Source organism: Castor canadensis, chromosome 12, assembly GCF_047511655.1.
Source record: "Castor canadensis chromosome 12, mCasCan1.hap1v2, whole genome shotgun sequence".
Lineage (NCBI taxonomy): Eukaryota > Metazoa > Chordata > Mammalia > Rodentia > Castoridae > Castor > Castor canadensis.
Window position 1 is genome coordinate 48,839,935 of NC_133397.1, and position 13,674 is coordinate 48,853,608.

The 13,674-nt window shown below is 34.8% G+C and overlaps 1 protein-coding gene across 7 annotated transcripts in view; it reads left to right on the forward strand.

Annotated features, from left to right (window-relative positions):
• Window positions 1-13,674, forward strand: part of Ccdc85a (coiled-coil domain containing 85A) — a 182,304-nt gene that overhangs the window by 136,690 nt on the left and 31,940 nt on the right. For 6 of the 7 annotated variants that reach the window (XM_074049756.1, XM_074049755.1, XM_074049757.1 and 3 more), the window contains exon 3: window positions 6,314-6,390. The exons of the other annotated variant lie outside the window; for it this stretch is intronic. In XM_074049756.1, coding sequence (XP_073905857.1) covers window positions 6,314-6,390 — 77 coding nt within the window. The remainder of the gene's footprint in view (window positions 1-6,313; window positions 6,391-13,674) is intronic. 7 annotated transcript variants of the gene reach the window in all.

Here is a 13,674-nt window from a genome sequence, read left to right on the forward strand (position 1 = left end):
CAGGGAGCAGTTTTACGGTTAGGAGAATAGTTTCACATGTTATATTTGGGCAAATATTGAAAGTAACACTATGAGAAAGAGAAATCACAAAGCATTCAATATATGTTTTATTGGCAAATGAAAAGAAGTAAAAGTAAAATAGATTTATAGAGTGGGAAGAATTTACAATTGTTGAACTGTTGATTGTCAGCATAAAGGATCAGCCCAACCGCACACACAGGCAGAAATCTTTGCAACATGGCATCGAGCTGCCTCTGAATGCCTGTATCAGTGTGAAACACACTAACACACAAAGAATTATATTCTAATATTCAGCAGTTCTCATTACTAAAGTGATATTTTTGACTCTGTGAATAGAAGAGTAGGAAAAATTTGCCTAGGCAGAGCAGAATGAGGAGAGTACTTCTAGCTAGGGGTAGGTATGGGCAGAGACTCAGATTTAAGAGAACTCTAGTCCAGTGGGGAACTGAACAGGCTTCCTCATGGGTGGAGAGGGATAGAAAACACCTATCTCCTGTCTCCGTTAGGTTGACACAGAGAGCAGAGTCTGGGAAGATTGGAATTTGCTTAATAGATGGTAAATTAGTGTGAAAGCTAATACCCACCAGTTTCTACTTATTTAGGGCAATCAAAGCCCCCATTAAATAGTCTTATCTCTGCACACAGGACAGTCTGAATTAAATATTCAGGCAAATCTGAAAGTGCTGATTCCAACAAGATTTTTTTTTTAAAATAAGAAAAGCATTAAATTAAAAGTGAGAAATGTAATCACATATTTCTGGACATAATATGAATTCTAAGTGGAAAGGTGACCTTTGCCTGCCTGAGGAAGAAAGAGAAATACTTTTTGTCAGAACAGTAATAATTTTTAAATGTACCTTTCTGAAGTAATTTCCTTAGTAATGTGTAAAAGCCTATGACTAGTGGGATTAACCAGGAACTAGTACAAACCATGTCTTTTGAGCTTGGGGTTCATTGAAGAGACTGCCTATAAATAAATCCTGTGGCTGTTGGACTCTTGCTGAAAGAGATGGTCTTAGTCCATTTCATGCTGTTGTAACAGAATACCAAAGACTTGGTAATTTCTAGTGGATATGAATGTATCATTGGCTTACAATTTAGAGGCCAAGATCAAGGGACAGCATCTGGGAAGGACCTTCTCATTGCATCATCCCATGGTTAACAGGCAAGAGAGGAAGAGAGGGCTAACTCACCCATTCATAAGGGTCACTAATCCCACCCATAAAGGTGGGGAGCCTTCATGCCCTAATCACTTCTTTCTGTTCCTACCTTGTAATACCATTACAATGACAATTAAATTTCAACATAAGTTTTGGACAGGATAAACGTTCAAACCATTGTTCTCTTTCAGAGAACCACAGAAAAGCTAACGTATATAAACATATTGTCACTATGGCATTCCAAATGATTTTCCTCCTTTACATTCTTGCAAATGCTATGGTTTGTGCTTGAGTGTTCCACCACCAGATTGTATTTTCTACCCTAAAATTTTGCAGATATGATAGCACGTTATCTAATCAAAACCACTCACAAGTTTAACAAATCTTGAACAGCTGCAACTACCAATAATAAATTATTTATATATAATAATCATAGTAATTCATAACTGGTTTTGAGGATGAATATTCCCTGGGGGAAGGAAAACTACTTTTCAAACCAAATAGAGGTATGGAGGGCTAAATATTTTGATCAGCGTATTCTCAAACTAGCAGGAAAAACATTGGGTTCTTTTATAAGATAGGATGCATTTCAGTGGAATTAAGTATATTGTCTAATGAAAATATCAGATTACTATAAAGGTAAATCCATCATGAATATCTAAACTCAGGGAAAAAAAGGAACTTAGTATTTAACCATCTGATTCCAAATGGGAATCACTATGGTGCTTTAGCAATGAAACAATATATTTTGAATATATTTGATTACACCTCAGTGTTAGGGGCCAAATTCACAACTCTGCATTTTAGTTCTGTCATTTGCAAAACTAATCTGGGGATTAGTGAACATGGTGGATTTGAAAACCTCTAAGGTATATTGCACCTCTAACAATGGAATCATTTAGAAAATGCAGTATTTAGTGGAATTCTTATGCATATTTCTGACATTTGTTTTACTGCAAAGATGTCCACAAACTTAAAAGTGAGATACATAGAAATGGTTTCTGCTTAGGAAGTTTCAGATACTAACCCAAAGAACACCTTGAGAATGTCATTGTTAAGGTTTATTTCACGTTGCTTTTCTAATGTCTAGTTGCCCAAGGGTTTGTCAGGGCAGAAAGAGAAATACCTTTTAGGATGGTTCGAACTAAATTGCCACCTGTATTGCTGTGGTTCGATGTTACATTTTTCCTCACTATCACTGTAGGACAAACCTGGCTTTTCCTCCTTTTGCTCCCCAGCTGGTCCATTTCTCGTCCATTGTGTGATTCCTTTTCTTATCTGTCTACACAGGATGGTTCTTGGCTTCCCGCCCTTGTCCATCCTGTGACTCCAAGTGTATCCCCAGTCCAGCATAATTCTGTTGATCCATTTTAAGTTCAAACTTCTTTTCTCATGAGAATGGCAGTTCATATTGATCTCAGGAATAAATATTCCTGTTTTGTATGTCTTAACACTGAATTTCATATTACCTTACTGGTTTTATTTTTTCCCTTTTATTTCCCCCTGACTGATTATAGGGTTTTGTTGTTGCTTGTTTCTTTGTTTGCTGTACTGGAAATTGAGCTCAGGGCCTTACACATCCTAGGCCATATGCTATACCTAAGCCATGTCCCTAACCCTTCTGTTTATACATTTATTGAGATAGGTATCAAACTTGCAAATCTCCTGCCTCTGCCTCCTGAATAACTGGGATTGCAGAGGTGTATCACCACACCTGGCCAGTTACAGGTTTCTTCCAGATAGGATCCTTCTTTAATACATCATACATCTATGTAGCTTATCACAGAGTATTTGTCTATTTTTATTCTCTTTTCAAGCTTTATTCTCAGAATTTTGAAAGCCAAATGGTATTCTAACATTTCAGTTTTTTGAAGCTATTAATCACTGCTATAAAATAATGGTCATTATAATGCCATTTTGCATTTATTACTTTATGATAAAAAGAATGCTAATTTTTGTCAGACACTTCTCTTAGGTCAATGTACAACTGTCCATCATGTTCTTATGCGTAGTGAGAGACCAGTTAATTTTATATTAGCCACCTTTGAGGAAGGAAGAAAAAGGAAAGAGCAGGGGAGGTGGGGGGTGTTGTAACAGACATGGGAGAATATGTTTTGAGGCTTAACTGGCTCCATTTCTTTCTTTCTTACATCCTATAAAGATTCTGTCAGGTTTTTTCCCCAACAATGGACTAGCACTAGGATATGGATTGTGATGTGACTTTTAAAACTCTGGAATTTCTTATACCTCATTCTACTTTTTAAAAATCTATCCCATTATTGGCTATGTACTACTAGTCAGGCTCAGCTGACCTATGGTGTAATAATGAATAAACCTTGAAATTTTAAAGGCTTAGTAAAATAAATAGTTATCTTTCATATCACAGTTGGAGAACTGGGTTTTTTTTTTTTTCAACTGGCTCTTCATATAAGGACTCAGGCACCTAATGTTTATCTGACAGTGTGTTCCAGGAAAGTTTACCTATTCCACTCTCATTAAAGAATTGTATGATCAGTTGTTTCACGAATAGAACCCGTCATAGCATGAGTGGTCTGAGTTATGCATGTAGATCATGTCTTCTTCCTATGGGGAAGTCTCTCCCAGGGAGAGGTTTCTTCATTTGGGGTATGTGTTAATTATTAAGTAGTAATTGCAAGAGAGTCTAAGAGCTTGAAACAATTAACGTGACCATGTTCTATAACCTAGCACATACTAAAAGGGAATTTGTGTTCTGAGAAACTTGTTAAGACTTATAATAGCTGGCATTCTCTTCTTCCTGACTAATCAACAGTATTAATGGGATGAACTCAAAATTTCTTTTACCTTTGCCTTCATCATAAAGATAATTTAAAAAATTCTTCCACCTGTGTGAATGCCTTGGAATGAAGACTTGATCCACTGTAATTCAACATTAAAAATGAGAGTTAGGAAATGTTTTCAAACCTGAAGAATTTGCTCTCTGTTTTAATGAACTCACACACACACACACACACACACACACACACACACACACACGCTACTTTTGTTGCTTAAGTACGGGTTTAGTGGAACCATCAAATATGTACACTGCAAATATTTACAAGATTAAATTTCTAAAGACAGTGACTGAATTAAAACAAATTCCATTCAGTGACATTTTTCAAATATAATCTGCATTATTCTGTGGAGAGTCTCTTCCACTGTTTAAAGTGGCACAGCCTTAGAGATAGTATACTATGGGCCAATAAAGATATGCCATACATTATAAACAAAGGAGAAGAAATTTACTTTTTTTTCATGGTTTAAATAGAATGTTGCTGATCAATTTTTCATTTGGATGGTCTTTAGCAAGTGGTTGTTTTTCCTGGAGGAGAGATCTGTGCTTGCAAAACTATATAAATCAGGCAGTCTACATTCACATCTTGATGATCTTCAAATCACTTATTCATTTGCTAGAGTAAAAGCAGATTCATGAAATCAATAATTTTGCTATTTCTTTATGCTGCATACTTTTTCCCATTTTGGAGAAGTCCATAAATCAGAGCTTTAGCATTTCATCAGACTAAAAAAAATGAGAGCATATCTCTAGCAAATGTCTTCAGTTTCCTTTACCTTGTGTTTCTGTCTTTTTATATGATGAATTCTCAAGGCTAATTTCCACTGTATGAGGTTAATGTATCCATATACTAATGTCAATCATGGTGGCTTTCTGCAAATCATTGTGAAAACATTGTGTGTACAGCAGAAATAAGTTTACCTTTTGTTTGTATGAATTAAAGACTTGCTTTTCTCGTGTAAAATAAAATTTTAGGTTTTCTTTTTTTCAGGTACTGGGGATAAAACCTAGGGCCTCCTAACATGTACTCTACCCCTTGAACTAGGCTTCTAGCCCAGATCATTGCTTTTGAAATCACAAACAAGGAATTGAGTTGGTATAAGCAATTTCTAGGTAAAAAAAAATATTAGAAGTAGAGTTTCCATGATGAATTTAAGATCAAGGTATTAATGCATCAATACCTATCCTGACTTCAGATTATTATAGGCTCCCAATACTCACCTCTTAAAGGCACTATCATCTTGTCTTTTACTTTTTTGTGTTATGAAGCCAAAGAATGTGAACCACTGAAGCTGCTGTAGTATTAACTATGGGAATATGTTCTAGAAGGATCCTATTGCATGCACCTTTTATCATACTTGAGATGTGTTTGTTCTTGGGTGAATGACTTGCAACTACACTAGAATATATGCAATTGAATATTTTCAATAAATACTTTCAGTTCAATGAATTTCATTGAATATTTTCAATTCAATATTCAATTTAAAGGATGAAGAGTTACTGTCATATTCTTTCTCAAAATGAAATTCCACTTTTTTCCATTTGTGACCCTCTTTCTGACAAAATGCTGAAACTTTAGCGCTTCAGTAAGGAACAGAAGCTATGATACTGACTCTGAACTTTCTGCATTTATCTGAGCTGGTGAAGAATTGAAAAGAATCAATTTTAATTCAATTAACCATAGTTTGTTTACCTAAAGATTTGGGAAAAACAATAACAACAACAAAAAAACCTTCGATCTCTGTCATGATCAGGTAAAATCAAAATAAAAATTCTGCCTAAATTTAAATATGTAACCCAGCCATGGCTGTTCTCTGAATTATAGAATTAGTATTTGTAGATTTGTGAGAAGAACAAATGTTGGTCTTAAAAGTTAAAATATTTTTTGGAAAAATGAAGGGAACAGGATAGTTGACAATTTTTTAATAAGAACTACCTTGTAGTTTATTTGAGTTATAATCACATTGCCAAAAAAGAGAAATGTCTAGTGTATGAAAAAATAAAAAATGCAAAATACACAAAATGAGGAAAGAGGGAGCGACTATTTTCAAGATGCCTGAAGTTCTCAGTGCTGGTTGGTGGGGGAAATCCTTTAATGTTATTACCTAGAACTTTTTCTAATACTGCTTAACAACTGTACAATTGTTCAAAACTGTTTATACTTTCAATCACTTCTGATCTTGTTTTTCTTCTTTGTATAAATAACAGACTAAGTAGTTGCTTAGTCTGATTTTTGAATAAATCAAGCCAGAATATCCTGACAGTGTACCAAACAAGATCTGTGTGGATAATGTGAGTTCTTTCTTTTTAATTTTAGAATCAACCTTGTCCTATGTTAGGCAGCTGGAGGCAAGAGTAAGACAGCTGGAGGAAGAAAATCGCATGCTGCCCCAGGTGGGTGACTTCCAGAAGCTCATAGCTAGTCAGTGTCGTTTGAGTTGTAGCTTTTCATTTAAAATTTAAAGTCTCAATTACATGTTCTCCTTAAAATAATAGAAATCATTTTGTAAATAGCCATTCATCATGTAGAGTGTGATAACATTCCATGATGGTCATCATATTATCCAGATTTCTAAGTGGTACACTAAAGAATATAGATGTCTGAAGTAAAAATGTGAAATAATTTTAAAAGGACAAAAACAAAATAAAGACACTTTATAGAACTACTCATATGCATCACGTATGTAGTTGAAGATAGGAAAGGGACTCATTAAAACCAAACATTTGCTAATTTATGAGCTAAGTAAAGTTGTAGGTAGTTTGTAGATTTCATATTTTAATTAAATTAGTATTTTCTAGAATTTTTCATGATATAATTGAACTCTTTAGTGGAACAAAGCAATGACAGTAATTGACAGTTTTTACTTTGGGAATCCATTTCTTTTCCCTGGTGCATGTAAAGTGGCACTTTTTCTGGGATATTTAATGTTTTGTCACATATTTTACTTATAAAATTGTTTCTGTAGGCTGTTAAATTCAAGAGAATGATTTTTTTTTGAGGTGGTAGTTTTCAGAAAATGTTTTGTTGAGCAATTGAACAAACCTACTGACTTTAGGTTAGTTGTTTCCTTTATATACATGATGACAGTGCTGTGTTTTAACATTTTCTAACAGTTTTCTAAGCCACTAGTGTTCTTTCCACATCCTGCTGGTTATTTTTATTTTCTAAGTGGCTAAGGGAAATTTACACCTCAGGTAATGAGTAAATATTAGTTTCAGCAAAGAAGGCAAAGTCATTTTATTCCAGGAGAAGAGATTTAAACATTAACAGAAAGACATTGAACAAGCATTTTAGGTCTTTTTAATCTAGTCTTGTTTTTAAACTACTTTTGATCATTACCAATGATATGTGGTATCATGCACTGCATGTGAGCCTTTTCTCTCTTCCATTGGCCAACTAATTGCCTACAAATCATGGAGTTAATGAAATGAATTCCCCCTTCTCAAACTCTGCTGTGTAAACACTTATAATGACAGAAATGACTATTTGTTTTAGGAAATAAATACTTTTGTAGAGATTTTTTTCTTTGCTCCTACTTTCTCTCCTCCTCCTCCTCCTCCTCCTTTTACTTTCTTCTTCTTCTTCTTCTTTAAAAAAATTCTTTTTACCTTTTATGTTTGATTCATGGTATGATTGTGCTAGCACTCACAACTTAAAATATCTAACTTCTTCCCTATGACAAATAAAGCTAAAAAATATTGCCTATTATATATGGCTATGCCATCTCTCAGGCAACTGGGAATATAAAAGAAAAGAAATAGAAAAAGTATCACAAAATATATATTTGTTTCTCTGAGTAAGAATTGAGGCTTACATTAAGAATTGAAGTGCTAGCATGTATGCTATCTTTTTAAGAAAGAGGCACAATAGATGTGCAAATGATTATAGATTTGATTTTTAAAAATCTATGTGTTATAATCTTGAAGGAAAACACAAGAGTCTTTAGCTATACTTGAATTGTGTGAATATTTCAGTACACTGTTCATGAATACTTGAGAATAGGAAAGATTAAACATCTTATCAAGTTAAAGTGTTCAATTCAACAATTTTAAGTACATTGCTATTTTGCTAACAAGGAAGGTTGTTAATTTATTTTTCCTCCAAGAAATGGCTGAGAAAGATGATGTTTTATTGAATCTAAGATGTTGTTGATACAGGAAACACCATTGTTTTATGTATCATTATAAAAGAGAAAAGATATCAATTATAACATGTCAGATTCTTGCTGTTTTCAGAGATATTAAAATAGGAGATAATGCTTTAGATTTAATTAAACATTTATTTATTTTCATGCAAAGATAATCCATTGTTTGAAATATGCTATTGAGTATATGCAAGGAATATAATAGATACCACTTTAGCAATAGTTTTCTAAATTTTTATCAAGGAGTATTACCTTTTTTTATAGCTACGACAGAAATGAGAGACTCACTAGTTTCAACTACTTCTACAAGCAAAAATTGACATGAGCACAGATATAGATGAGACCCTAGGATTGAACAAAATAAATGAATCTTGGGGCAGTGACAATCATGTAAAGGGAATTCTCAGGAAAGGCTGCAACTTGACCTGGATGGCACAAAGACATGTACAGCTTATCTAGATGCTATTGATACTATTATAAATAATATCTGATGAATTCTCCCTAAAGATGATATTTCTGATTGCCTGATGTTTACTGCAAGGTTAAGTCAATGTTACACGCTGATGTTCTTAAATAAATTAGTTTCAGTATTTGAACACGTGATTTTCAGTTACATGAGCATGCTTACTGTGCCTTGATTAGAAGATACCTCTTTTTTTGACTCCCAAATTTATAAAGGAGTGTCCATTTGTCTTAGGATAAATGAGAATAAGATGTAGTTGGCAGTTGAAATCCCAAGTACATCAGATTTCTTTGGTGGCCATGGCCAGGTTCTTTGCTGATAGTGTAGACTTTTGGCTAATTATGGAAAGCATTTTTTGGGGATCTCTCCTTTCATAATGGCTATATTTATTCACTACAGAAAATTGTGCATAATGAACAGAAAGTCACAACTTTGCCCTAACAATATTCATTCTGATTACAGAAAAAGGCCTAATTTCTTTACTTGTAAATGATGAAGTTGTTCTTCTCAGCTCTTATATTTTGTGGTCCCAGGTGTAAATAAAGAACTGATGTCATATATCCATGCAGAGTTACCAAGTCCCAGAATGAGGGCTCTGTATTAAAGAACAGATAGAGAAAGGAAGTAGAGATTGAATTAGTTCTCTCCAGTGGTGGAGAGGAGCCCATGGAAGTGTGGGGGGTATCTCAGTACCTTACTACGGCGAGCCATCCCTGGTGATGGCAGTGTCTTAAAGGACCACTGAGCTGTACTTTAAATCTAGTTTGTAGATGCATTTCAGCAGTATTCTAAAGTTACAACAGTTCTGTTAGTTGTACAAAGTATAGTATTGCTTATTAGGCATTTTATTTCAAGAGAAAATGCCTCTTTTAAAAGTTGGTAAGAAATAATAAGGATCACTTGAACTTAGGCTCTTCTTCCTTGAGCAAATAAACTAATGTGAGCATTCTTCAACAATCACATTTAAAAATATTTCAAAAGATAGCATATAATCTTTCTTAATACTCATAATGCTAAAATTGCTTAGTCACTTCTACTAGATGCATAATTGAGGTGATGTGAACCCCAAATGAAGATTGTATGTTGTTTAAATAAATGTAGCTGATATCTATGAAACCTTATTAATTTTTGTATCTAAAAACATATAATTACCCAGAGTAACATAAGTAACTGTATAAATAAGTGTCTATTATAAAAGTTTTAGTTTTAAGGAATTTTTATCAAGATGAAGAGGGACACACCTATCTTTGTATACACTTACATATAAACACCAACTTTCTTTGGATACAGAGTAATAGATTTTCAGAGCTGAATAGAATCTTACAAATTCCATAAAACAATTCCCATTTTTAAGTGAAGGCATATCAGGTTCACAGGTTGTAGAGATATAGTCTTGGTCAGATAGCTAACTTGGGATATACTCAGGTCAAGGTATAGCCTTCCGTGAAGTCCTTTCTACATATGCACAGTGTCCTTGGAAATCATTTCATGCCATTAATGTAGTTCAGTGTAATTAAGGTACTGAATCCATTTTAAGCTTATTGTCAAATTCATTTCTTTCAACATTTTACCTCACAAATTGACATTGAATTTGCTTAGCTGCTTAAGATTTGTTAGTCATTCATTCTATTCCTGGCTTAAGGGAATGTTCTACTTTTTTAAAGCAATGGTGTTTATCACCAATGAAAAACAAAATTGCATTTTACAGGGTTGTCTTCTCCCTGACACATTTCTTAAATACTTCAGAATCATAAAATTGTATCACATTCTCACAAATACTCTCATCTGCATGGAAAATATAGAATGTGGTCAGAGAGATTTTGCCATTCAGAGTGAGCTGGTCATGAACTGTTAGTTACAGCAGTGCTTTTCAAATTGAAATTTGAAAATGGAAATATGATGATTGGTTAGCCCAAATGCAAAACCTTGGTTAGCTGTCTCTCCTCATTCCATTGTGCTTTGCTTGATAGTCACGGGGATTTATTAATCCAGACGTAGCTAATATATTTATGTGCAGCATCTGCAGTGAAAAATTCTGTTTAATTAGAAAGTGTCTTTAAATGGATGAGGTAGAAGAGCTACTTGATAGCATTGTGATAAAGCATAGTGATGCCCTTATAAGGCTTCAGGTACTATTCAGATACAAACATGAGTTAAACTCTCTTTTTTAAAACTAACCTCACCTATTCTGTATTGACTTTGGATTTTGCATCATGAAAAGGGCTAGAGACATGAGGCAGTTTGCTACAGGTCCAAAGTCAATTAAGTACATTTGTTAAAGGTCCTGCTGGGAAATCTGTTCCCTTTGATCAAATGTTCTGGCAACAACATCTGCTTGGCAAGCACTATGCATGCTTTGTGCCTCAGAGACCCTTCCTGAAACAAACCACCCACCTCTAGAGACCAACACTTGAGGGCCAGTTTCCAGAATCAGTAAAGGCACTGGGAACTGCCTGGTGCCCTCTGCCTGCCTGCCTGTGTGCTGGGCTTGAGGTGACCTGTTTGAAAGGTACTGCAACTGAGAGCTCCACTGAGGGGGCTCCTTTCAGCAAGTATTTCTATTTCTGTTGTGCTAGCACACACAGAAGAGTCTAATTTTAGGAATAGAAATGAAAAATCTCCCTCTCATGTAATTTGGTGACAATGTGGCCTCACAATGCAGTCTTTCAGTGTGTTGTGAAGGAGGCAGGGCTGTTTCCAGAGCAGTTTCTGAACAAAAGAGACAACCTGTCACCATTGCCAGAAGTGCTGAGAAGGGCACATAGGAGCTAAAGAAATTACGCTTCTTACTTCCATGGCAACACAGCCTCCATCGAGCGTCACATCTAGGAAGCTTCTCTCACCTTTTGGTGCTCATACAGACATTAGCAGAGCGCTGGGCAGATGGGGAGGAGGGAGGATTCTCTCTGACACACACACTCCCCTGTGCACTTTCTCTTTCCTGCGTTGGAGATATTTACTATTTTTCCTTTTCACGTCTTCTGACTTTATGTTTTGCCAATATTTTTGTGTCTTGTAGGGCCATAAATACATGTTTTTCTTTAGGGTGGGAATTGCTCTGAGGAAAAAAATCAGTGTTGCACAATAAACAGTCACAGAGTAAGGCTTCCTGGGATACTTAAAGAAAGTGTGATATTCTTTGACTGTTATTTGTATAGAAATTGCCATTCTGGCATCCTGAGGGGTACTTCTGCAGAATTATTATTTATTTTTTATTATGAATAGAAAACTTAATTATGTCACAAAACTTAGGTAGAATCTGGAGGCTACTGATAGGAAGAATAAGTAAAAACCATGAAAGATTGGTTGTTACTGGAGTTTGGGAAAAATGAACTCTGTCAGGGTATAGTTCTTATGGATGACTTATATAATTAAAGAAAAGAGAAGGTCTTTTATGTATAGCTCATGGAGCTTTCAGGGGATAGGTGGGAGCTATATAAGTGGTATGGGTGTTTTAGAATAGAAGAGATAAACACATACAGTATGTAAACTTATGGAGGAAAAGTCATGCTAGAAAACCTAAATGAGTTTAGGTTAGTCATGAGTTAGTTAGTCATGCTAGAAAACCTAAATGCTGGATGAAGGGAAAAGCTTGTTTGTTAGAGAAAATATCAAGGTAGTAAAATTTGTAGGAAAAAAATGTTCAGTGTAGCATAAGGGCTTTTGAAGCGAGGGATCTATAACATTCTGCTGAGACCTCCTCAAGCTTAGAGGTTCTTGCTTGAGAATCTGATACATAATGAGAAATCTTCATTCTAATGAGAGAATACAGGTGAAATTGAAATGCAAAGAGAATGGATAGTTACACTACTTACTAAACATTCATAGAATGCACTGGCACATTAATAATTGTATAAGGAAAGCACATTAAAATTATTGTAATAGAAAAAATGTAGTGTTTTTGTTACGTGTCCTTGGAAGACTAAGATAAAACATTATGGGTCCTATTCAGCATCAGGTTTTGCTGTATGCACATATCAGCTAGAACCATAGATATATGAATGAGAAAAAATATCAAAGAATATTTGGGCAAAATTGGACGTGGAACTGTAAGTGAAAAGGATGTTGCGTGTACTAGTAGAAATGGCTTTCTACTTCTTTTGGTCTTTTTAAACATCCATAGTAGCCAGGCATCAGTGGCCACACCTGTAATCCTTGTTACTTGGGAGGCTAGAATTGGGAGGATCATGATTTGAGGCCAGTCTGGGCAAATAGTTCCTAAGACCCCCCCCTCCAAAAAAGCTAGAACAAAAATTGACTGGCAGTGTGGCTCAAGTGGTAAGGCACCTACTTTGCAAACATGAGGCCCCAAGTTCAAACTCTAGTCCCACCAAAAAAAGAGAACAAACCAAAACTAAAGCCAAAAAAATAAAACCAAAAGTTAAAGATGAAACAGTCTTCCCTTTTCTAATAAGGCAAGGTAATTGGCTCTAAGAATGTGGAAAATAGAGCATAGGGTTTGATTTTGGAATTAATTCAGTTCAGTCTGAATGCCTTTGGAATGCAGTATATCAAAAGAGCACCAAATTATGAAACCTTGGCCTTGCATAAGCTCACAAAGGAGCGGAGATTCCTAACGGAGCTCAGCCTCGCTTTGATCTCCATTTCCTGCTGCAGGTCACTTACTCTGACTGATGGAGAAGTAGCTAAGCTGAGCTGTCTTCTTCCTTCTTGTTCTGACCTTTCTTAGAATGGAAGTTAGGCCTTTTTTTTTTATCAAAAAATCTTGTGCTTTTAGTTTCTTTCTTGCTACAACCTGAGCAAAGTGAACATGGTTATGAATATAGCACATTAAAAATTAAAGTTAGTGCCTTGTAATCATCGATAATTACCTGTATATTCTTTACATGTAAAATAACTAAATGTAAATATAATATATTTAATTTAATATATCTATATTGCCTAAATATAAACCTTAATATGCATAATGTGCAATTTAGATAAGCATCTACATTCTTTAACAAAATAACACAGTTTTATTATATAAATTTCTAAGGGATTTGAGACTTTCTTAAATTACACTTGAAGGGCTGTTATTGTAAGAAAAATAAACAAAACATAACTGAGTCT